Source organism: Glandiceps talaboti, chromosome 2 (genome assembly GCF_964340395.1).
Source record: "Glandiceps talaboti chromosome 2, keGlaTala1.1, whole genome shotgun sequence".
NCBI lineage: Eukaryota > Metazoa > Hemichordata > Enteropneusta > Spengelidae > Glandiceps > Glandiceps talaboti.
In genome coordinates this window covers 17964066-17991834 of record NC_135550.1, presented here as the reverse complement: position 1 = coordinate 17991834, position 27769 = coordinate 17964066, and the positions used below count along the sequence as shown (strand labels likewise).

Sequence of the window (27769 nt, the reverse complement as noted above, 5' to 3'; positions counted from 1 at the left end):
AACCACATCTTACACCAGTCAGTCAGACCAACCACATCTTACACCAGTCGGTCAGACCAACCACATCTTACACCAGTTGGTCAGACCAACCAAATCTTACACCAGTCGGTCAGACCAACCACATCTTACACCCGTCAGTCAGAACAACCACATCTTACACCCGTCAGTCAGAACAACAGGAAAGTGATATTCAGTAACAAGCATCTTAAAAATTTGGGTGTTTCTCTGACAATGACCATTATTCTAACAATCAAAGGCAATTAGTTATATTTTAGCATCGGTTCACAAACAACAGTATCCATTATCCAAATTAGTTCACTGACCAATTTCTTGTAAAGTTTCATTATCATCATCCCTTTAATAGGCACTTGTTCTCCTGCACTTTGCTTGCCAGATTTTGCCAACAAAATCTGGCAAATCTACAGGCACTTGTTTGATAGAATATTCTAAATCTCATCGTGAGAGCTATTTTGGTCCAACCTCATATACTAAATATATATATATGCACACACACACATACTATATAACTCAATTGACTTCATACATACACATTATCTAACGTAGAGTGTTCTATCGATTTCAAGTTGCTACTATTTTTCAACTTCAGAGAGAATTACAAGCATACTAACTAAACCCTGAGAACATAAGAGTCTGAATATTGATATCTTTGTTTTTCTTTGGTGTGCTGTTTTGTTGAAAATATTCCACCCGTATATACAGTCAGGAAAATACAGGAGTTGTTGTCATAACATTCACTATTTTTTGGTTCTTTTTCTTTCATCTGTATGCGAATCAGCTTCGTATGAGAGCTAGGAATTCTTCTCTTGTTTTGGGGTCTTCTCGAAAATTTCCCAGCATGCAGCTTGTGACGGTCTTGCTGTTCAACTTCTGCACACCTCTCATTACCATACACATATGTCTGTATGAGAACAGAAAACAAGAATAATCAATGATGAGAAACAATTGAAAAAACACAGCTTTAAGTGCTGGAAAAGATTACCCTGGATCAGAACTAGACCTGGCTATCTGATAGCATTGAATAGACAACATGGAATAACACTTAACTTCATCATAAATCTTTCACAGTTCCGATTGAAACTTTTATGTAAATAGGGCAAAAACTTTGTCACGTTTCTTTGCCAGAAACACTTTCTGTCTGTGACGTTTGGGGCAAATTTGTTTGCCTGGGAGTTTCATCAGCACTTTGTGACAAGAATTGTAAGTATCAGGAGTATACTAGTACATGTAAACGGTTTATACTCTATACACAAAGACTCAGTGCAGATCCACTCACTGGCTTTGTTATACCAATGCCAGTTCAATAGCATCACTTCACTTTTGCTTTTTTCCCCCTACAAATTTACACTGGCTACATGCCAAGATGTAAGAATTGTTACTTATCACTGCCTATTATCTTCATGTCAAATACTAATGTGCCCCTGAGGAGACCATGAATACATGCCCCTGAGGAGACCATGACTTGTATTCACTAGTTCAAAATTCATGTTCCGAAAGTTACCAAAGACTAGGTGACCTTTGACCCCATAAAAGACCAAGCTTTCGAGTTTGAAGTGTTGAAGTAGGACATATTAGCCCTGTCCATATCTGATCTGGATCCAATCTCAATTAAACTGATCCAGATCACTTTAATCCGCATCGAATCCACTTTCCATCTACACTAAAAAAAAATGAAAGATGGATTCAATTTGAATTAATTAGCAAACCTGTCCTGTGACACACTACTAGCTTCAAACTTATCAAACTAAATCACTGGAGTATGTGCCTGTCCACACCAGGCTTAAACTGATTGCAATCTGATTTGAATTACTTTGATCCAGATCAAAACCCCCACCCAGAGTAGGTTTTCAATCTGGATCAGTTAATTCGAACCTAGATACGAATTAACCACAAGTATAAACAAGTAAATGGAATTGGATACGGATCAGATTTTGTAGCATGGACAGGCTTATTGTCTGTTTGTTAAAGTGATATGTTGGGAGACAATTATAAATCAATTAGATTAATGGCAGTACGTGTAATTATCAATGCACCAACAATATTCTGGTAAACAAATTCTTCAAAACTGATTTGATCTAAAGTTTTTTTTTCTTTTAGAATTTGTCATACAGTGGTGCCGAAATTTCCAGTAGCCATTTACATAGCATCTGCAGTTATAAATGACTGGATACAAAACTGATATATGTAGATTATTTCCACAAAAATTATCACATACCAACATTTTACAAAAAAAAATTGATTCTTCTTTCGGGATTTTTTAAATTTTACATGAAAATTTTATTCCTCTTTCAACATTATGGAAATTTTACATAAAAATTGAATCCTTTTTCAACATTATTGAAATTATACATAAATATTTACTGACTATTTCTTTCTTCCTGATGCATGCAAAATACCAAAATATGTCAGTTTTGAAAACAACTTTCAGTCAAAATCTTCATGGCATATATTGACAACACATATTTCAATGTCAGAAAACACAGTGGGAGAAATTGTGTGCAAAATGTCAAACCCATGTAATTAGATGTCAACAACCACATGTATGCTCTTTCCAAATGGCAGCCAAATGACTAAGTTGTCCTTGATGAATGACAACTATAGGGATAAAGACTCTGACCTTTTCCTTAACCTTCTACGACTGGTATATGTCTTCAGATATTGCCTATCTATACATGTAACATGGTATATACACATTTGTTAGGCATTCTGTTCCCATCAATGTAAGAATATTTATTTCAACTGTTCACGACTGAAGTATGTACTGCAGTTTGGTGGAGTACATATACAAGACAATTATATATGCTGGGGGTAGAGGTGGGGTTGGGGGTTGTGTTTTGATTTTTGCTTAGAATCCCAACTTGATTTGCACTAACAAACCAAGTGGTCCTTCACTGCAGTTCTGATGTTAAGACAACTGTTGGATGCATAATTGAAGTTACTTTTTATTCACTTTAAATACTCAATTTGTGAGTTGTTACATTCATGTTAGCTCTTTCAAACTTTCAATATTTAACAGTATTTTTTTGGTAAATGGGGGTCCAATCATTACTGACATTGTGTACCTACATTTTTCTATGGCTTTCATGTGTTCTCTTCATTTTCTTGACTAAGTATGCAGTGATGATGGTAGACAAACTATACAACAATGGAAAACTTACATGAATATTACTAGTATGTCAGTGACTCGCCTACCATGTTAGTTTTTATTTGCTTTTAGCAAGTCCTTGTCCAAAAAAAACAACAACATAAAAGTAATTATCATGTAATATTGCCTCTGCCAGCTGGTCATCAGTATAAACTTTTACAAGCTGTTTCCCTGTTGTTGTCTAATTCCTTTCATTTTCACAGAAAGTAACATGTAGTGAAAAGTCTCGCTGGTTTGCTATTACACAGAATGTAAATCTAACTGTGCCATTTTTGTCAAGGTTGGTAAGCATGCAGGTAAGTAAGTTCCCAGCTAGTCCATGTATTGTACTAGGGATCCCTATAAACACTGTGGTACAACTCATGTAAATCTACCTATGCACACTTTACATAGCATCACATTTTCAATTTGGATTTAGTTCTATCAACTTGCCTGACTATCAATATATTTGCAAAAAGGTAGGAGTTTTGAGAGGGGCCGGGCGGGCAGGGGTGGGGTGTAGGAAAAAGTACTAAGGTTGGCAAGAAGGTAACTGTCATTGTATACTGTATTATTAAATTTAATAATAACACTTGTTGAATTGAATTATTGAATTATTATTCACAGGTGTTTATTTCACTACAATCAAATATAAAAATGTATTGGGATTCCTATAGGTTACTTTCCTTAACATTCATAATGCAGAAATCTTGACTGAATCTAAATATATTCCTTCCTCCATGAACAAATCTTAATGTTAAATTTTCATGTACTGCACATGATGGAGAAAAATAGGTTCATTTAATATATGGTGAATATAAACCACAATTTGCTAAATCTTTTTGCTCTTCATACAGAGCAGTAATGTAAGACACCAGCCTCCCACACATTACTGTGATTAGATGTGTGGGTGACTCCACCGACAAGAAGATGAAATCGACATACAACATACACAGCAACAGAATTAAATTGGAACAAAAAAATGACCAGTTACTAAGCATAATAAGTCTATTTCATTCACATATAACAATAAACTGACAACCACATATTCTGGGCACAAACCATAAATTACATGCACATTTTTTTTTCTCATACTGGATCAAACGAACAACACCGAATGTTTCTAAAAATCTGCGGAGGTGTGAATCTGTAGTCAAAGATGCAAGTCATTTTTGTACTCATTTTAATACTGCTACATACAAAGTTAGGCACAGACATATGATAATAATTTAACTACGGTGTAAAACAAACAATTTAAAAAACATTCAAAACTCATGACTTAGATATGATATCCATCATGAGCTTTATTTTTTTATTTTTTTTAGGTTTGTGTAGGTTATGTAAATGTGAGAGTCAAAAGGGCAACCTTGTTTTCAGACAGTCTGAGAACACTCACTGTTCTTACAATCCAGGGATCTTAAAGAGGATTTTGTTCCAGTAAATACTAGTCTACGAGCGCCAACAGCTTTGGGTTACCCTGGGAATTCCATGTATTTTTGTATTTTGGTGCCTTCTGGCTGTTTTTGTGTTACATGGAAAATAATCTAGTCTGATAAAGAAAACAGGCAAAGTACATGTATGTGTTTGTAGGTTGAGTATGAAAAGTGTGTGTGTCTGACAGGATGGAATGGGCAAAGACAGGAAGACTGAGACAGAGGGGACTGAGTGAGAGAGAGAGAGAGTGAGAGAGAGAGAGAGAGAATGAGAGAGAGAGAGGGAGAGAGAGAGAGAGAGAGAGAGAGAGAGAGAGAAAGTGAGAGAGAGAGAGAGAGAGAGAGAGACTGAGACAGAGACAGACAAACAGACAGATAGAGAGAGTGTGCAGTAAAACAAAGTCAAATAGAGAAAGGAAGAGAAACAGAGATTACATTCTTTAGAAATATAGACATCCATAATAATAATAGGAAGACATATTCATCATACGCATAGAAAGAGAGACATAGAGACAGTGATATGGAATGACAGGAATATAGCAAGACAGTGACAAAAAAGAGAACAGAGAAAGGCAAAAAAACTAAGATCAATAAGGTTTTAACTACTCTTACAAGTATTTACTTTCCATGTATTCTATTTTAACACTTGGTATGTTGTGAATTTAACTAGTATATATACATGTATGTATATGGGAGACACTTTGGGCTGCCATGCAAAGTACCATGAAGTGTTGCAAACGACAGAGATTCGAAAGTCTGGACTGATGTAGGTTTTATGTTGTACAGCATAATTATTATACAAATCTATTAAAACATGATGAAATGTGTTACAATCAAACACATGGTGTTGCCATGCTTACTTTACATAATTTTATGTAAAACTTCAAGCAGGCTTTTTGTTTCACTATGAAACAAAACAACTATGGTATATCAGCCACCTGGCTTCATAATACATCAATTCATCAAAGTTTTGCCTTTAAGTTTCAATTGACTTTTATATCATACTTGCAAAGTCATGCTTGCTTGTCAAAGTTATTGTTGCTATTGTTGCTATGTTGCTGATTGTGCCATAATGCAATGAATGAATGACCTGATTATACATACACACATTCACTATATAATACTACTTTGACAGTGAGTGACAAGCTGCCTATTTTTAATCAGATAACAGCAGATATACTGCTTCTGTCCATTTCATATCAGTCAATATCATCAAATAGTATTTTGAAATTTGACTCCGAGTACACACACATTGAGTGTTCTGACAAGGGAAAGTGACTAGGTTTTTAAAAATGCATACGTGGTGTAGTGACCATTTATTTGATCAGACTGACACACCTCTCCTTTTACATTTAGCAAAAGATACAAAACAAACAAATGTATATTTGCTTCAGCCAATGTGTTCAATCAACCCTCTTGTTGTATTTTTAATACAGTGAGTAGTTTACAGTTTTATATACATCATGTATATGGAATGTTTCTGTGTATTGTTTCTGTATGTTGACTTTCAATTTATTGAAAGTATTATTTTATGTCAAATGAGCTGTACCACACCAGACCACATCACAGACCACCACACCATCACCCCAAACCATCACACCACACCATACTATACCACGTACATAACATCGTACCATACCCGAGCCCACCATACTATATACCACATACCATGCCACACCACACCACATCATGCCATGTCACACCACACTCGCTATGCCACACCATACTCTTCGCGCCACACCACGCCACACCACACCACACTACACTATACCATACTGTACGTGCACTCACTTGCAGCATGCTACAACATTTTGTAGATTGAACTATTACAAGAGTTTGTCTTTCATCCATAAAATGTTGCTGGATAATAAGTTATTCAAAACACAAACCTATCAACTTAATTTAGCCCCAAATTCAAATGGTTTCTATTCCACTTCTACAAATAGATTTATTGACCACAATTCTAGTCTATTAAAAAAACAGACGATAAAATACCACAAAAAACATAGCATGGTAATAAAATGGTTTCTATTTGTACATTAATTAATTTTTTTTGAGAGAGAGTGCAATAAATGTGAAAGAAACTTCCTCAGTAACCTCATACCATCTGGTTAAATTCTTTTTGATAAAATGTTATTACTCAATCCTTATGTTTGTTCCATTAGCAGACCTGAATATAGATGAGATAATTGAAATCTATGATATGAGAGACGTGCATCAACTCACATCCACACAGACACTAACACAGACAGACATAGACACAGACACAGACACAGACACAGACACAGCCACAGACACATACACAGACAGACACACACACAGACACACATACATACATACACACATACATACATACATACATACATACATACATACATTACATACATACATACATACATACATACATACAGACATACAGACATACATACATACATACATGCATACATATACATACATACATGCATACATACATACATACGTACATACGTACGTACGTACGTACATACATACATACATACATACATACATACATACATACATACATACATACATACATACATACATACAGACATACATACAGACAGACACGCACACACACATATATTGTATATTGTATATTATTTATTTTCACCAGACACAAAGGGAAAATGATACACAACTGAGAAGAAAAGAAAAGAAAAACTGTACCTGGTGAGGGCCATAGAAATGGTTCAAGCAGAACTAGTCTAGTCTATGGCCCATATACACAGACACATACACACATACAGACACACACACACACACACACACATACATACATACATACATACATACATACATACATACATACATACAGACACACATACATACATACATACATACATACATACATACAGACACACACACATACACACACAGACACACACACATACACACAGACACACACACATACATACATACATACATACATACATACATACATACATACAGACACACACACATACACACAGACAGACACACACACATACATACATACATACATACATACATACATACATACATACACAGACACACACAGAGACACATACATACATACATACATACATACATACACAGACACATACATACACACATACATACATACATACATACATACATACATACATACATACATACATACATACATACATACATACATACATACATACATACATACATACATACATACATACACACACAGAGACACAGACACACTAGCTCTTTAAAACTGAGTTACAAACTGAGAACTGACATTGGTTATCAAAATAATGGCTATTAACCAAAACAATAAATGCAACACAAAATTTAATACCATTCACTCAAAGTCTTTGAACAAATCATTTATAGACAGTTTCTTATCTAGAAGCTCAAAAAAATCAAAACCTAAGCATCACTTATAATCAAAATCAAGTTATGATGCTAATAGTTATTGTCAATACAAAACAACACCAAAAACATCAATAAATGTACAGGGACAGACAGACAGACAGACAGACAGACAGACAGACAGACAGACAGACAGACAGACAGACAGACAGACAGACAGACAGACAGACAGACAGACAGACATTTTCTCTATTTCCTTACCACACTGGTACATCAAATGAAATCTTGTGTTATCATGTTAGTTTTGTACTTTGATCTTACCAGACAATTTATGTTTTGTACCTAATACCTTACAAGGAAATGACATCACCATACATGAAGAACACTACAGAAGCAAACTTCACAAGTACAGTCAGTCTGAGAGAGAGAGAGAGAGATAGATAGATAGATAGAGATTAGATAGACATATAGACAGATAGATAGATAGACAGAGATCACTAGATAGGTAGATTAGATAGATAGATAGATGGATAAATAGATAGACAGATAGATAGACAGATAGAGATAGATAGATAGATAGACAGAAAGACATAGATAGATAGGTAGATAGATAGACAGATAGATAGATAGATAGAGATAGACAGATATGTAGATAGATAGATAGGTAGATAGATAGACAGACAGACAGACAGACAGATTACAGACAGACAGACAACAAGATAGGCAGGCCGGAAAGCAGTCTAGCAGACAGGCAGACAGACAGACAGATACATATTTTCTGTCTGTTTCCTTACCACACTGGTATATCACAAGAAAGCCTGTGTTACCATGGTAATTTTGTATTTTGAAGTATCTGATTGATGTTTTTATACCTACTGTAATATATTGCAAGGAAATCACCTCATCATACATACAATCTTCAATAACATGATTTCACTGAATAAACATCTTTGTAAGTCAAACAACAGTCTTGTCATGAAAACACTTCAGTTCCTCAGCAACTTATGAGATTTTAGATTGACAGATTTCTTTAATGGTGGCCAATATGAATGCAATAACCAATATGTTTGCTTCAGTGAAAGGTCATTGTCCTACTATTCCTTCATCAAGGTCACATGACCCCAAGGTTACATGATTAGCATATACTCACTGAGTCATTTTGAGTTTTTAATAGCTTAAAAACTGTAAACTACAATCTTTTGCCTGTACACACAACCTACTAAGAATCACAATGTAGTGATTTTGAAATGCCCTCCTCTTTCATCATTTTTATGTCCGTACTTTTCATCTCTTTTTATAATCATCACTTTGTGGAGACTGTCTCTGTTTATTAAAGTGAAATAATCACACTACAGACCTGACTTGCAATTCAATTGATGTGAGATTATCCCATTGGTAACACATGAAAGCAAAGTCTTTTGATTCATTCATTAATTTTTGTTGGACGCTTTTCATTCCCTTTTTAAGGTTTATTGTCAGTCGAAATAAAGCTGTGATTTAGAGTACATGAAAATAGTCACAATATTGAGAAAATTGTTAATTTCTCATTTCTATATTATACTGTTATTGTTTTAGTGATGTTTGTTTCTTTGACAAGTTGGTAAATTTGAGTTATTCTTCATGAAAATGTGATTTAAACAATTTTTATGATTTTTTCAAATATTTTGTTTGTATTACAACCATGGGTTGTTTTTGTGCTTGAGGTGGCCAAACAGACGTCGTAACTGAAGGTAATATCACTTTTGTCATGATGAAATCAAGAGCGATAGTTCTGTTTTTTATTACAACAAAACACTTAATGCTGGCACGAACTGAATTACTTCTCTTTTAGATTTATATGGTAATAAATATCACCAGACATTAAACTCACTTTTTCGTGAACCTAACTAAATAACACTAAAATTTATTGCCATTGTGCAATCTGCCACCCTTTTTTGAGTTTCTGACAATAAACTTTTGATTTGAAATGGAGATTGAATGAGGTGATAAATATTCAAGACCTTATGTTCTATTTTCATCCTATGGTCCCTACTATCTGCAATACACTGTTCCAGTTACTGTTACAAGACAAAAGGGGTGTACCAAATTTCAGCAAATATGGGGTTGTTCATAGTATTACAATTGTCGATGGTTTTCATTTGTGTTTGCAAAGCTTCATAATCTGAGTGTTTTTATCACATATTTATGTGTTCAATCATTTGATGTCAAATTTACTAAACTCAGAGTGAGCATAAACGCACATCAGATTGTTGGTATCACATCAAAACATAAAATCACACCACATCCTCCAAACTCAACACAAAGTCACATTAGATATCCTACTCCTAGCCCCAAAATGATATTTATAAATTATTACTCATAATTTGTATTTCATCACATCAATACGAATTTTCATAATCTGGAATTTGTTCATAAAAAAAACATGTATTACGATTGCATATGATTGGCATCTACACTTTGTTACAATAACTGGCTATATATACTCAAGGACACAGAACTTGTACATAGGATAACTCACCAAGTTTTGTAGTAAAACAGTAAATAATGAGTATTTCTGATACCTTGACATATCAATCAGGTAGTAAGAATATAACTATACATTATATAATATTTCTTGGAAGAGTGCATAGAGGGCGCTATAACATGAAAACAATATCATGGTGAACAAATAGAGGGCAGTATAACATTAAAACATAATAGTACAGTGAGAGAAGGCCAAGGTGTGAAAAAATATAGAATCAAGGCATAATATACATAACTGATGAGATAGCAATATTATGTTCATTATTTGAAGTGGCTAGACAAAGTACATTAAGCTTACAAGAATAGTATTAATGACATTTTAAAAGTTTACTTACGAAGCTTCAATTATAACACCAACACCGGTTGGAGATATGGCTTCTGTTAACGCTACTGCGATTTGTTTGGTGAGTCTCTCTTGAACTGTTAAAATACAATATAATGAAGAAGTGATCTATCGATTGAACAGCTCTGCTTTTTTGTTTTTTGTTACATAAATGGTGGGGGAGATGTGCAAGGTGAAACTCAGATGGTGTCACTGTATTTGTTGAGCATTGTTCAGAAACAGTTAAAATACACTATGGTAAAATTAAGAATAACCATAGCGGTGAAATTTTTGTGGTTTTTAGGTCAATATCAACTATAAACCCAGTCAAAAACTTTAGAGAAGAAGATGATAACAGAATAATGTCACAAACGGACAATGGACAATGATGGCGAATCCCGCTAGCCCTTAGTAGCTGTTGCCAACAACAGAGCTAAAAATAACCATTTTTCACTTGTATCATAGGTATTTTAAGGGGGGGGGGGAATACTTTGTGAAAGTGAATGAAATCAATGCAGTTTCTCTCATTTAACATTCAATATTTCATTAAAACATATTGAATTCACAAGGTATCCATTCCCTTTCATTATGAGAAGAGTAAAGACACGACAGCCGTCCTCTTTGCATTTTTTCAACTTACTGGACTTATCATAGGGTTTGAAAAAACTGACACTGTCAAAATAACACAATACTTTTACACTCTATTTGTGACTGCACAAATGTTTGCCTCTTGCAGACAGTACAGACAGATACAGTTCACTCTATTATTTCCATCCTTTTCTACTGTTGAAAGTCTTTTACATTCACTCAAATGCAATCTTACTTTCTTTCACTTCTATGTTTTCATGTACCTCATTTTGAATTTGAAATCCAAATTAAAGTGATATCATTTCTGTTTCATTGATAATTACATGTAAACTGGGATTGGCTTTGAAAAAAAAATATCATTGACTGATCACCAGAGGGCGCCCTTCACATTTCTTACCTTGTAGTCTTCTGCTGAACATTTCAACAATTCTGCAGTCAAAGGAAAGAGTTGGATTAAATTGATATCTGATTCATAACAACACAGTCACATAGCAATCTGATTAAAATCCGATGTAGACGTCGGCTAATCGTGCATTGCTATCTTACCATCGTTATTTAGCTTGAATTGACCTTCGTAGTACATGTTTACATTTTTTAGCCTGATCGCGTAGAGGAGGCGATCAGGCTAAAAAATGTAAACATGTACTACGAAGGTCAATTCAAGCTAAATAACGATGGTAAGATAGCAATGCACGATTAGCCGACATCTACATCGGATTTTAATCAGATTGAGTCACATAGCAACACAGTCACATAGCAACACAGTCACATAGATCATGATACACATACTGTCAGTAATAACATGAAGAACTACAACACATTATAGTATGTACTTGATAAACTCACTCACACAAATATGGTTTTACACATTCAAAACGTACAAATGTAAACTCCAATTTTTTTTAAAACCAGAAATGCACCCTCTGCAACAAAAGATTGGAATAAGCAAGTAAACTGGTAAAAGTTCACAATCTGAACTATATGTGATAGCTGCGACATTTAAATCAAGTCACTGTAAAAAAAAACCCAAGTAGTCTATTCTACTGGACTATTCAAGCTTAAAGATGGTACATGTATTTTCTCTTTTCAAATGAAGTGGTTTACGAGGCAGTTTTAAAGAGCAAAAGTTATTGATAATACAGTCCCTATAAAGTACTAACGACATTGATGTTTTGAGGAAAGACTCTTTAACGAAAGGAGTAAGTAAGATGACATTGTGCATGACACGCAAGACGGTTGCAAAAATAATATGTTGAACTGATTCTTGACCAACTTCAAAGTCAAAGTTACACGTGCCACAAATGTGGGTACTACACCAAAAACATAATTACATCTTTGGTTTCCAGATTTCAAACAGGCCTTACTTTTTATTTCTCTTAAAAGATTGCGTATGAAAAAAATACCAAAATATACAAGATGAAGTTCATGAAGTGAGTAGTATTACTTACTTTGCATCTTTAATTAAAGCTATGTGGTTACACTTATCTAGCCAACTTACTAAGACCAATAATAACGTTATGTGGTTACACTTATCTATCCAACTTACTAAGACCAATAACACGTTATGTGGTTACACTTATCTAGCCAACTTACTAAGACCGATAATAACGTTATGTGGTTGCACTTACCTAGCCAACTTACTAAGACCAATAACATGTTATGTGGTTACACTTACCTAGCCAACTTACTGAGACCAATAACACGTTATGTGGTTACACTTATCTATCCAACTTACTAATACTAAGACCGATAATAACGTTATGTGGTTACACTTACCTAGCCAACTTACTAAGACCAATAACACGTTATGTGGTTACACTTACCTAGCCAACTTACTGAGACCAATAACACGTTATGTGGTTACACTTATCTATCCAACTTACTAATACTAAGACCGATAATAACATTATGTGGTTACACTTACCTAGCCAACTTACTAAGACCAATAACACGTTATGTGGTTACACTTACCTGGCCAACTTACTAATACTAAGACCGATAATAACGTTATGTGGTTACACTTACCTAGCCAACTTACTAAGACCAATAACACGTTATGTGGTTACACTTACCTGGCCAACTTACTAATACTAAGACCGATAATAACGTTATGTGGTTACACTTACCTAGCCAACTTACTAAGACCAATAACACGTTATGTGGTTACACTTACCTAGCCAACTTACTGAGACCAATAACAAATTATTTGGTTACACTTACCTGGCCAACTTACTAATACTAAGACCGATAATAACGTTATGTGGTTACACTTACCTAGCCAACTTACTAAGACCAATAACACGTTATGTGGTTACACTTACCTAGCCAACTTACTGAGACCAATAACACATTATGTGGTTACACTTACCTGGCCAACTTACTGAGACCAATAACACATTATGTGGTTACACTTACCTAGCCAACTTACTGAGACCAATAACACATTATGTGGTTACACTTACCTAGCCAACTTACTGAAACCAATAACACATTATGTGGTTACACTTACCTGGCCAACTTACTGAGACCAATAACACGTTTATCAGGAAGGTAACCTATCGAAACCTACAAAAGCAAAGAAATGAAACATAATGGCTAAGTAATAGTAAGGACAAGTGATAACTGAAAATAATATGGAACAGTTATCACTGGTAAGAATTCATGGTGATATATCGATTACAATATGGACCAATATTTAGACATTCAAATGAGGTGTGACTTGGATTATTGTATACGCTTCAATTTTGGCTTTTTGTTCCTCAGCATGGCCGACATAAAGATGATGGTTCCCCTTTAAATGCAATAGCACACATAACTATACTTTAACAATATAATCACAAACAATACTGGTAACACACGTCATTCTTTTCTGACAAAACAAATCAGAGTTGTCCTCTCAAGGATCAAGGGGCTAAGTTGTACAACTTGGCTAATGAGTAATAAACAAGGGAAGACAGTCCTACCTTTCCTACAAAGGGTACTAGGTGGTGCTCACACATTGAAAACATTTCTATGTCTTTAACCAGTACCATTTCATCGTGGTCTTCATCAAAGACAGCATCATTAATTATATCTATAAACCACAAAAAGAGAATTATGAAAATATTAATTTCAAATCTTCATTTCAACATGATATTCATGGGGAGGGGGGAAATATTAGTATTGCTATTGTTAACATCATAAGCCGTATTCAACATGGTAGGGAAAACTAGAGATGGATAATTCTTGGTACCTGCAATAGTATTTCGTCTCATGCTAGAGGGTTAAAATAGAACAAAAAGGTCACCTTGTTCTCATGATCACCATGATTGTTTTGATGCACCTCGTCAATAATGTTCTATTTTAGATACCAAGAATTGTAATGCGAAAGCATTTCATCCAGATATTTAAAAATGCGGGTCATATCATACTGAAATGAAGTCATGCAATTTGATTCTGACCAATGGTGGCTTTCATTGAAGTGTTTTAAAGTTGAAATTATAATATTCATAGCAAAATGGATTTGACACAAAATGCCAGACTAACAATAACGTCATACCAGCATTTACAGTACAAAATTGTGATACCGTCTCTACACATGTGTTGTCATTTTTCATCTCATCAACAATGTCATATTGATACTCATCAAGCAAGCAATGTCAATGTTAAATTTCATCCAGCAATCACTTTCTTTATCACACCAGAAAGTAAAATACGACACAGTTACATTTTCAAAGAACATATTATAGATATTTCATCCTGAATTCTTTACTTTGAGAAAGTAATCTAGTGGGGAAATCTACACATGCATAGTAATTGTTGGGGATAGATACATGTAGTAAATTTAATTTGAAGTCGGTCAAATTTGAATTGAAGGAAGAAGGGGCATGGCTATTATATAATTTATTTTTCATGAATGATTTTTATACTTTTGATATAATAATGAATGAATGAAAAATTATTGATATTTCATATTGATAGGAATTGTCAACAGGTTTTACCATTCTACAGAATAGCATAAAAATACTTCTGATTTATTTTGAACGATCAGAACCCAAACTGAAGATGTATCATTATCTGATGTTGTTTCTTTCAACCTTAATATTAATTTTATTTGAGTTCAAATTGTCCTTGTATTACATGTTTTCATTCTCAACATGATCAGCACTCTATATCTGACATAGCATGTATTTGAAAGATGCTGCTGGAATGGTTGACAACTCTGTTCAGTAAGAATCAGAACGAAAGTTAAATGGCCACTGCATCAGTTGTGGAGAATGGTGATCAATATAAAACATGTAATAACACCACAAGTATAAAGGCAATAAAACTGAACGAAAAACTAGATATTAAATAAACTATCAGAACCACTGCAACCATTCCCCGTGAAAAAAATATGATAATAAAATGTCCAGTCCAAAAAAAAATTCAAAACTGATATTTCCGGAATCATCTTTCTGTCAGAGTTAAACACAAATTCACACACTATATGACAACTGGTAAATTTCCAGCATTCAATATGTCAGCACTTTTATTGACAACATTTCATCATAATTTGATACAGAAATAAACGAATATAACATATCTATACAAGATATACTTGTTGCATGTTTAGTCAACTGCAGTCAGGCAAATATATCACCCATGAATAAACCCAAACACTTGCACACAAGTTTCATAAATTGCATTGAAATCAGACATAGCACAATGAGCAACCTTTAGGGCTTTTTATCAGTGAATAAACACAGTAAATGTAAAACGAGTGTGTTAGTTAATGATATTGACAAGAGGTTCAATAACTGCTCATTAACTGACAAAGAGTTAAACCATAACTGTCAATTTTGATGAAGTGCGGCTCAGCGTGAAAGAGTAGGAAATTTACATAAAGGAAGTATATGAACATAAGTTAGGGAATGACGTAGGGCTTTCTACTTTAGACTGAAATTTACCCTATTTTTTACATGTTGCTTTCACATTTGATACATTGAAATATACATAGTCAAATCACCATAAATTTGATTTAATTTGAAAAATCTTTGTCTTTAACTTTACTTTATTTTGTTGAGGATAAAATTTTACATGTATTTACATGTAAGTTCAGCAACGACCACAATATATAATTTGACATTTTCTCAAGATCTTTATGATAATAATATATTTGAATATTAAATGCACAAAAACAAATGTAAATATTTTTAGATAAGTGACAGACTTTTTGTCCATTTGCCAACGAAATAAAAAAAAACACCCTTATTTCCTGCGCTATCGGTTTGTATAACCTGACTCATTGGTTTATTCTTGATTCCTTCACATACTCTTGTGGTACTGTATATCTATATATATATATATTATTAAATTCACGCTTCATTGGTCAATTATATATTTTCAGGTTTGTTTGTGTTTAAATAACTTTTGTTAAATTCACATACATTATAATTTATCCTTTTAAATTACAGATTCCACAGTACAAGACATTTCAATTTTATATTTCTATTACCCTGCCACTCGTGTATTCCTTATTTTGTTTCTTTACATGATTTATTTCTTGATTTTGTACAATTTAAAGTCAGTATATTTTGATTGTTTTGTAGATTTCAGCAGCCTGGTTATTTCAATTTGTCAATTTCAGTGATATATTTCTTCATTCATTCTTGTATTCAACCAACATTTATATTTCATAGGTATCAAATTCTGTACCACCAGCTCTTCTAATTCTCTTCTAATAACACCATTGAAATGGACAAATTGAAATGCATTTAGGTAATATTGAAATATCACATGGTCTCACCATGGGTCAACTTTTACTTGGCATTGAAATCAATACAATGGGTAGTCTAAAAGATCCAGTTATTTCCATTTGTGTAATATTGTACTGCGTGGTTTACAGAAGTGGACCAAATACTGGACCTTTCAGACTAGGTCTTATCATGGGTCAACTTTTGCCTAGAGTATTGTAATCAATATAATGGGAGGATAAAGTCTAAATTTGTTAACACCATTACCATAAGATATTTAGCATGTATAATTTTAAAAGTATATTACTCTCAGACTTGAAATTTATATGACGATATGGGACGATATAGAAATATGACCCGGGAATGTGACCAGGTACATACAACTTGAAATAGATGCGATCCTTTGGGTAGAAATGTGACCTCGGAATATGACCAGGTATATACAACTTGAAATAGATGTGATCCTTTGGGTAAAAATATGACCTGGGAATATGACCGGGTACATACAACTTGAAAAAGATGCGATCCTTTGGGTAGAAATGTGACCCCGAAATATGACCAGGTACATACAACTTGAAATAGATGCGATCCTTTGGGTAGAAATGTGACCTGGGAATATGACCGGGTACATACAACTTGAAATAGATGCGATCCTTTGGGTAAAAATATGACCTGGGAATATGACCGGGTACATACAACTTGAAATAGATGCGATCCTTTGGGTAGAAATGTGACCCCGAAATATGACCAGGTACATACAACTTGAAATAGATGCGATCCTTTGGGTAGAAATGTGACCTGGGAATATGACCGGGTACATACAACTTGAAATAGATGCGATCCTTTGGGTAGAAATGTGACCTGGGAATATGACCGGGTACATACAACTTGAAATAGATGCGATCCTTTGGGTAGAAATGTGACCTGGGAATATGACCGGGTACATACAACTTGAAATAGATGCGATCCTTTGGGTAGAAATGTGACCTCGGAATATGACCAGGTACATATGTCTTGAAATATTGATGTGATCCTTTGGGTAGAAATATGACCAGACATATACATAACATGTCACTATTGCTATACCTTGTAAACTATCTGAAGCTTAAAGGCCCAGCTTGGATAATTCATATTCAGATGTGAGAACAGTTGCCTGGCAAATCTATAGAAAAGGGTAAACCTAAACAAAAGATTAATCCATATCTATATATAATTGTTATTGCTCCATTGAAAAGACAGTACGAATAATAGAACCTGGTATTGAATCCCTGATCTTTGCGACCTTTTCACACACAAAGTAAAGATACGAAGTTGTAGTTTTTAATACATACAACAACTTGTGTGCACAATTGTACCATCTCCATTGCTTAGATACATAGAAGTGTACCCATCAAATCAGTGATTAAACTGTTTATCACATCTTGATTCAATGAACAAATATAGTATGTCTTTTCACTATTATGTTTATTTTACACTTATTTTTATTTTAACTTCAACACTAGCCTGGAATCCATGAGGATGGTCATTTTTTATTTTTTGCTTTCCCCATCACAAACTTCAAAATCCCCAATAGCTTGGATTCTACTTCCTAATTCAACACTAAAAACCTTTGTACACAGTAAACATTCTGATCATGATAAGAACTCACATATCTGAAAGAAACAACCACAGAAGTATTAAACAATGCATCATGAATGAGCCAACACAACTGTGGGTCAGTTTGGTTAAACTTTACTGACGGTGCATGTTACATGTATATTATGTGAGGCCTAATAAAAAAAAAAATTGTGTGGTTCCGATTATGCTCAAATTTAGAATAGGTAGGTAGGTAGATTTTTTATTTTATTTTTGTTAAATTTTTTTCTGATATGTAGTGTCTAGTTCAGGTAGTTAGGCCAAATAAAAAAAAGTTGTTTGGTTCCGGTTAGCCGACACCACCTAGTTTTTCATGCCTTCCCTAAACATTTTTTTTTCATATTTGTGAGAAAAAATATGAAAATTGCGAAAATTGTGATCATCAGATGTACAGCCATTACAGATTGGAAGAACAGTTTTATATTGTCTTTTTAATCTAATGTCAGTTTACTCATCCAATATTTCTTGCAAGACTTCACAATATTTTGTGGTTTTATTATTTTTTTCTTGAATACATAAAAAAAAACTAGGTAACTAGGTGGGGGTCAGTAACCCAGAACCAAACAATTTATTTTTCTAGGCCTTATGGCAAAACATCAAAAGCCAATCGTGGAATGTAAACCCTGATTAAAAAAAAAACAAATCGCAGTTGGAGTTCCTAAGTCTATCATGATCATGTGTACCTGATCTAGAAGGCTATAACCCATAGACTCATGGCCACTCTAGTTCATTTACCTCACCTAGAAGGACAACCTATGGAACCACGTCCACTCTAGTTCATACTAACAAACTATGGTTCATTGCCCCTACAACCCAGCCATACATGTACATAAAGTTTGTAGTTCAACTTGAAAATTGGGAAACTGATTTCCATATAGTAAAATAGATGGGACTCTTGTGAGATGTATTTTTACACTTGTTTTATCAACACACAAAGAAACCAAAAACAATTTAGACCACGAAATTATCAGTAATACAATGCAATTGGCTCTGTGCCAGTTTTATTGGCCAGCTGATAAATATTTTGTACATGTGGTACTCAATTTGTCCCTTCAATGGTCTTAATCACAGCCTGGCAGATTTAGCCATGCTTTACTACAGTCTTAATTCCTGGGCAATTACGACAACTTGAACATACATGGATTTCACTTTTTAAGACAAATCAAATTTTTGAATATTAGAATAGTTTTATGTTTTTAATTACATATTACCCATATGTTACTAGGATCATTCCTACATTTACAAATGTAAACCTGCACAGTCTGTACTCGCTCTAACTTGAGTATTATTTTGACACAATCAACAATTTATTTACTGAAAATTGTCACAACACCTATAATTAGCTACATTGTACATGTTAATTAGAGTCAATTGTATCCATCAGTAGTACATACAGCAACAGGTTGAAATCTTGATTACATCTGGGTTATAAATTTGGGTGCAAATCCAAAAATCAATTTGAATGGACTACACCCACATGTGATTCAGTACTATTCAAGTTCTACAATATTATTGGTATTAGTAAGTCACATTCTATCGAACAAAAAGGCTACAAAAAACGTTCCAGTTGTGACTACTGCAGCTTTAATTAAGAGTTCACATTATAGAATGAAATCACATTAAATTGTATATTCTCATTAACACTTGCTAACAAATACACATTACTATAAAGATCAATACAGTTGAAATGTATTCAAGCTACATAAAAGCAAAACCATCAGAATTTTGAAACCAATGATTAATATGATCAGTGGATTTTCTCCGACATCATGGAATGTACTGGTAGTTGATTCACATGGGTTTTGACACTGCAGATGGGGGTCTAACCTAGTCTCCCTAGCTGACTGGATGGTCAGCCTTGGAATTTAACATTTTCTTTGCATACAAAATGCTTGCTGGGTCAACCATCAAGCAATCTACAGAGGCTAGGACTAACTTAACCATAAATGATGTTACAATACTAAATAATAGATCTAACCTAGTCTTCAATGACCAATATATTATCATTACACCTCAATGTTCTTACACATGCTGTCATTGGTCAGAATCAAATCACATGACCTCTAAATATACTACTGCCCGTGCAGTGATATTGCCAGCATGTGCAGAGACTATTGCCCAACACTACAGTCCACAGGAGTTATTTCGACCGCTGCGCATCTATTCTGTGAATGTTTTCCAGTGTTGTGCGCACAAGATGACAAAATCACTACAGTGAAATACACAAACTTATTCCTCATAGAAATTTGGATAAATATAATTTCAAATGAGCTGTGGGGACACTCAAACTCCTACACATAATGCCATGTCCGCATTCTATGGTTATCTGCAAGTATACAGTTTAGAAATGCACCATGAAAGGGAAAACTTCCTATCGATGACGAATGGTGATGAATGACATGTGAATATGATTGGACGAATGAGAGTGGACAGTGTAATAAATTAAATAACACATACACTAGGGGCAATATCACAATTATTGCCCTTGCTGGCATGTGTTATTTATTTAAATATTGCAGTGACTGAACTTGTGTGCTCACAGAAGCAAGTTTAATTTTACCCCTTTCATATATATAGTTGGCTACTATGTCTATATTATTGATATTATCGACGTTTTCTTGTATTCTGAAATATTCTGAGACATAGCTCGGGTAACAAGTGCCTGTGGCTGAGAAACTACTTTCCAACACTATCACAAAAGCCTTCAAGCATATGTATTTTGAAGCTAAAAATAGTACAAACGTTAGAATGATTTCACCAGATGCAATTACAATATATTCGATACTCCCAATACTTGCATCATCATTTTTTTCTTTGATCTCTACGATAATACATGTACATACACTTACTTCCCACAGACCTCTATAAAATGCACTTTATACCACTCTGTCAATATTTGATCGTAGGCAACAGTTTTCATTGCACTTCAGTGTAACTTATTGAATACATATTTATTTTTCAATCACCTGTGAACATGTGTAATTTGTCTTTGAAAAATGTAGTATTTCACATACCAGATATTTTGGGAGAAAAAAACATTTCAAACTGTGTTCAGTTCAAAACTTCTGTTGATTTCTATTAATTTCTTGATTCCAACTTTCCATTTTAGATGTAATTTTTGAGACAATTTATCTTCTTTTCACCATTACCTAGACATGACTGGGCATCTATCGGTTATAAAATGGCTTATGAAATCATTTTAAAATAGCTTATGCAATCATTTTATATATAGTGATGAGGTTTCAGACAATATGGTTGGCGCTATTTGTAGAATATTTATTGTTATTTTTTCTATACATATTATACAAGGTGAATGGAACATAGATACACGAATGCCACATCATGCAAATGCCATTCAAAACATGATAGAAACTTACAAAACATGAAACCAGACAATGTAATTAACACAAGAATTGAATGGGTTTTTGTTTGAGAAATTTACACATGAAACAACCACTGCTGTACTTCCCCTCCACTGTCTGTAAGACAATAGAACTTTTGAAACACCATACTATCATTCATGGGTTTGTATTATTGCCATCTTTTTTTCTTTTTTTTTTGCTTGTTTCTCACATATAATAAGTAAATATTACACTTCTCTTTTATTCAGGAGTGGGGTTGAAATTTTATATAATATTTTCACAATCACTATTTTTATGGAGTCAGAATTTTTTTTTGATTTGTTTGTACAGTACTGAAATCCCAGTATAAATTTTCAGGCATTACTTAAATACAAATATGTCTATTGCTGTAATTAAGTTTTGCTGTAAAAATTTTAAGCTTTGATTTCACACGCAGTGTTTCTTTTTTTCCCTTATGACTCATTCATTAACAAGACTTACCAGGATTACATGTACACCTATCATTTCTGAAAACATGTTGATACATATCAGATTAGGCGTTAATATCACGTCAGTGGGTGTTAACGATTATAATGAACCTCTTTCACAAGAAACTAATTAAAATTGGTGGGCAAGTCTAATTAAAAAACATAGTTAATTAACATTTCATATTTATTTAAAAAATCAAAATCAAAATGAAACAACAGTATTTGAGACAAACAATGACCACTGAAATGACTTTTAGTCAGACCAGGAAATGAACAACTTTTCCATCAGTAGCACGTTTATGATGTAACTAAATATATTCATCGCCAACGTTACAGAACTAACCTTGCTGGGCAAAGAAATATTGAAGGAAGTACTTTAATTGGAAAGATGGGAATAGCTGAAACCAGGAAGCAACAATCAACGGCTCTTAGAGAACCCCCCTAGATACGCTCACCCTGACGTCACGTGTCTTGACATGGATGGTGTATGACTATTAAACCATTCAGAGAAGTTGACAAAGCCATCAATGCACTGATTTACGCTGAATTCCAACTTGAAATGGAATGAATTAATTGAAGACCACGGTAGTGTTATTACAATTGTTGCTAGCTTTGTACGGTGAATTTCAAACAGATGGCAGTGTTTGCAAACTACTCCTTGCTGTCATGTTGGCAGCTAACTACATTTGAAACCCACTCATTTATGAAACATTACAAACAGAAAACAGAGAAACTTCAAAATAGTTTTACCAACTAACAGCTAACTACATTAGAAACCCACTCATTTCCTTCATTTTATTAATGAGACACTAGAAATGAAAAAAAGAGAGGAAAACTTCAAAATACTTCGCCTACGCAATATAGTAATACAAAGTACGTCAAGATTATAGAAATGTTGAATTTCTATGTGAACCAATACCAGGAAAATTATTATAATTACCAAAATATTCTGTAACATGCTAGTATATGTTACAGATGCAAACATACTTCGATCAGTGTGCCCTCTATACCAATTTTACAGACTGACACACAACAACTTCTTGAGATACACCAAAATTTAGTCTTTCCCTATTCCTTACTACATGTATATGGTGACTCAGTGCCCCACAAGGAAATCTATATTTTATCTTTTGTCCACAAAATAAAAAAATATTTGTCCCTTATTAGAGAGAGCACATACTGTAGACCTTGGGAATTTAAGCTTCCAGTTCTCTCTTTTGAAATAAAATTTTCCAACAATAAATTATGATTGAAGAATTCATTGTTGTTTGCACTCTTCATTGCAATCACTTCCAGTGACAAATCTTTCAATTTAACCAGAGTGTTTGTAAAAGATGAAGTAACAGTAAAGTTTTAACACTCCGACATGAAATATTGCACTCTGTGAAATGACGTCAATACACGGACACTTCAACCCTAACACTTATATATCGACAGCTATAAAAATTTGTACAGAATGAAAAATTTCTGAATTTATATGTTATTAGCACAGAAAGTCCAAATGTAGAGTAACTGATTCAATATTTGCTTTATTCTCATGGAATATACAGTTAATATAAGTCTAATAGACAAGGTGTGACATTATTGTAACTATATAATGTGCAAATTTGATTCAAAACCACTGATGCATGAACTGCCTTTCATATTTTCTTATACACACAAGTACTTATAAAAATAAAACAGCAAAGATTTGGTTATGTTCTGGCTGAGATTATACGATTGCAAGGCCACTCTGGCTGTTCAGAATTTTTTGTCAAGTGCACTAGTGAAATCTACCGAGATTCCCCCAGTCATTTTACCAGGTTCCAAATCAAAATTATGATACACTGTCCATGCAAAGTTTTACCAGATTCTCCCATTTCTGTTACTGGCAAAATTGAGCAATAGCAGTCACTACTGTTTATACATGTATTAGATCTCTTTGGGCTAATGAATGAGTAAGTGTGAAAAGTAATAGCTGGCCAAGGCTAGCAATATTTGTGTCACCACACTTTTGGCAAGAGTGGCAAACGTTTTAAACATATATCATGGACCTCTGAATTATCATGCCAGTCAGCATAATTGCAGCTTAATTGCAAGTCTATAAACATAACATACAAACATACCAACATACCATCAATTGATGGCAATGACCATGATGATTACCATGTTGATAAGATTTTTACAAATATTGAAAAAATCTTTTCAAAATATATTCAGACTTAGTAAAAAATATAAATACAAACTTATCACCATTTGTATATTTACCATAACAACTGAGAGAGTGTGTACTTTTAATATAAGTGTCTTAGACTGGAGAAAATTTTGGACTTTTTTTTTGTCGTTTGGGCAACAACAACTAGTTTCTGTTGTTATCATTCAGTTAGATATTATCCAAAATCCTTCAGATGGGATGTATCAGATTAAGATTCAACACAACACTTGTACCGTCAGAATCCTGATTAATCATTACCTTTACATAACTGTTGCCAACTTGTTGAACAATTGGAGCTGGGTTTTTTTTTTAAATATCAAAGGTTGTTAAGTTCAACAAGTGACATTTAAAGTATATGCAAATGAGATTGAGTTGTTGTTCCATGTAAAAGTCATGTCATGTGATCAACAAAAGTCTGAGTCTTTCAAAATAATAACATCTACTAGCACGAAGATAAATTGTGTTTATGTTTCTCCCCCTACTTGTAACAAGTCAGGATTTTGACATTACTTATATCATTCATCATACTATGGCATCATTTATCATACTATGAGTATGACACCATTCATCATTCATGGCAGTAAATCACTCAATATGATTGTTGTAAAATGTTTATACACAAATCATTATATTATGGAAAAGATACTATAATTTCCATGTTTATATTATAGTATGCATCTGACTGGCTATGCACTGATACAAGGCTAGCTTCTGTATTTGAGTATATTTATTGATGGTTTATCTATGGAAGGTCATCGATTTACAGCACATTTCAAGTTACAATTCACCGACTGTTTCATAGCATACAACCACATTTTGTCTATTATGCAACAAGTCTTCTACTTTGTCAAAGACATAGCCCCCCATGCTAATGTGGTGTGTTACTACAGCCCCGTAGGTAAAAATAAATTACACATAAACCAGCTTTTCAAATGATTTATTTTTAAAATCATATATCACAACCTGTAGGTAAAAAAAATTGCAAAAACAAAGACAAATTTTGATTTGACCTTGAAGATGGTGGTTAAGATCAAAGGTCAAGGTCTCAATAGAAAGATCACCAATGATAGTGTTAGGGTGCACTTGAATGGTATCTGAAAGTATTAAATTTTTGGAGGTAAGAGTAAAAATGTACATTTTTACCTTAAATATGGTTGTCATTTTGCCATAAAGGTCAAGGTTGCAAAATTAAATGAAATACACATTTACCCTATAGTACTTGACATTTATGCCAGGTTTGGTTGAAATCAGCCCATACTCATACATATCAGAGATATCCATGTACAGTTTAACATGATTATGGCTATTTGACCTTGAAGATGAAGATCAAGGTCAAAGGTCTCATTAGAAAGCTATTGATAATGTGACTGTAGATATTTGGAATGAGTCTATAGCTATACAACTTTTGGAGGTAAGGTCAAAATGTGTATTTTTGCCACAAATATAGCCATTTTGAAGTCAAGGTCGCAAAATTAAGTGAAGTGCATATGCACTTATAGTACTTGACAGTTGTGCCAGGTTTGGTTGAAATCAGTTATTGCATGTCAGAGACATACACACAGACCATGGATAAGAGATATCTGTCTATGTTGTAAACATCTTTTGGATGTTCCTTAGTGCCCAGAAAAAAAGTCAACAACTAAACAATTCAATCAGTTTACAGGCTTTGTTATCTGTCCTTTTTTATCATTTATAATCGTCCTATCTTCACCCGTCACTAGATACTCATTTTAAGCATAAATGTAAACATATTCTGGTGATGTTAAAATGTGCTGACAGTGTTAGTGTCTTATCAATGTTGTTACTACTAATACTAGTATGGTGTTGTTGTACACTCCCATCCCATCACCATGTCTACAGAATGTTATGTTTGTGTCTGAAATCAACAGGTATCTGGGTCACAGTGGTTTTGATTGAAAGGCAATACAAATAAATATGGGAGAGGGAGAGTGAGATACATGTACAAACAAAACATGGCAGTGGGTAAGAAAGAATAAATAGAATAATACAAGTAGCCATAAAACCGTTGGACAATATTATTGATGAAGAAAAGAAAACATACATACTCATTACACACACACATACATAGAGGCAGAGAGAAACTTTCATTACACTTACCTTCCATCTTTTCTTCATATCCCTTAGTAAAGAACATCAGCGCCTTGGCTGCTCTCTCTGGGGTTTTCACCAGCCCTTGTCTCGCTGGGTCTTCACCAATACTTTTCAACAGACATCGGTAGCTCTCTGCCATACTCGGCATTTTTAAGTCTAACTGTAAAGCTTGTCTAGGAATATTCGGTAGACCATCGTCACGGTCAATCGACTTCGACCGGTCTCTCGATTCCACGCCCTCCTCGGATCGTTTCAAGTTCTTTGCACAAATAATCGGATCGTTTCCCCCCAATACCTTATTTGTATCTATGCCTGTTGATGAGGAATGATCATAGCTCTTGTGCATCTTGCTTTTTAAAGTAAATCTCAGAAAAAACTACCGCTCATATACGTCACCACCAAAACTAAGATTTCGACTGATGGGTTCTGTTGGTGTTGTCGTAAATGCATGTGATATGTGTAGTACTCGTGTTGGCAGCACTGTATTTATAATCGTGTGAATCGGCACCGGATATAGATATTAGCATATCACAGAGCTCGTCAAAAGCCCTTTAGGCTAGATGAAAAAAAATATCACGACCATGAAATCACCAGTTTATACCCAATACTTCTGAAACCTGATATATTCATTATCTACATGGTCTACCTATAGACTGTATATTATCATCAGCACATAAAAGAGTTTACATGAGCAGGCGAAAATAATGTATACTAGATGTAACGTTGGGAAGGACTCGCTAAGTTAATCGTGCTGATTAACTTCCGGAAGAAATCCGAGGGAGCCTTTGAAATCTCGGCGCGTTGTTATTGATGAAATGAAAACAAATGTTCACCTTCCCTACAGTTTCGGTGACATTTTCGGCAATATAAACGGTACTGGAGGAGGCAACAGATACTGTTAGCAGCAGGTTGTATCGTTTTGGAAGTCTATT

At 34.1% G+C, this 27769-nt stretch overlaps 1 protein-coding gene across 1 annotated transcript; it reads right to left on the bottom strand.

Moving 5' to 3' along the window:
- Nucleotides 1-123: 123 nt before the first annotated feature.
- LOC144453466 (GTP cyclohydrolase 1-like) lies at nucleotides 124-27083 on the bottom strand. Its single transcript, XM_078144772.1, has 6 exons — nucleotides 26844-27083; nucleotides 14317-14426; nucleotides 13863-13918; nucleotides 11751-11782; nucleotides 10779-10863; nucleotides 124-919 (listed from the first exon to the last, which is right to left on the bottom strand). The coding sequence occupies exons 1-6, from the start codon at nucleotides 26983-26985 to the stop codon at nucleotides 793-795; spliced, it is 552 nt and encodes a 183-aa protein (XP_078000898.1). The 5' UTR covers nucleotides 26986-27083; the 3' UTR covers nucleotides 124-792.
- Nucleotides 27084-27769: the final 686 nt, after the last annotated feature.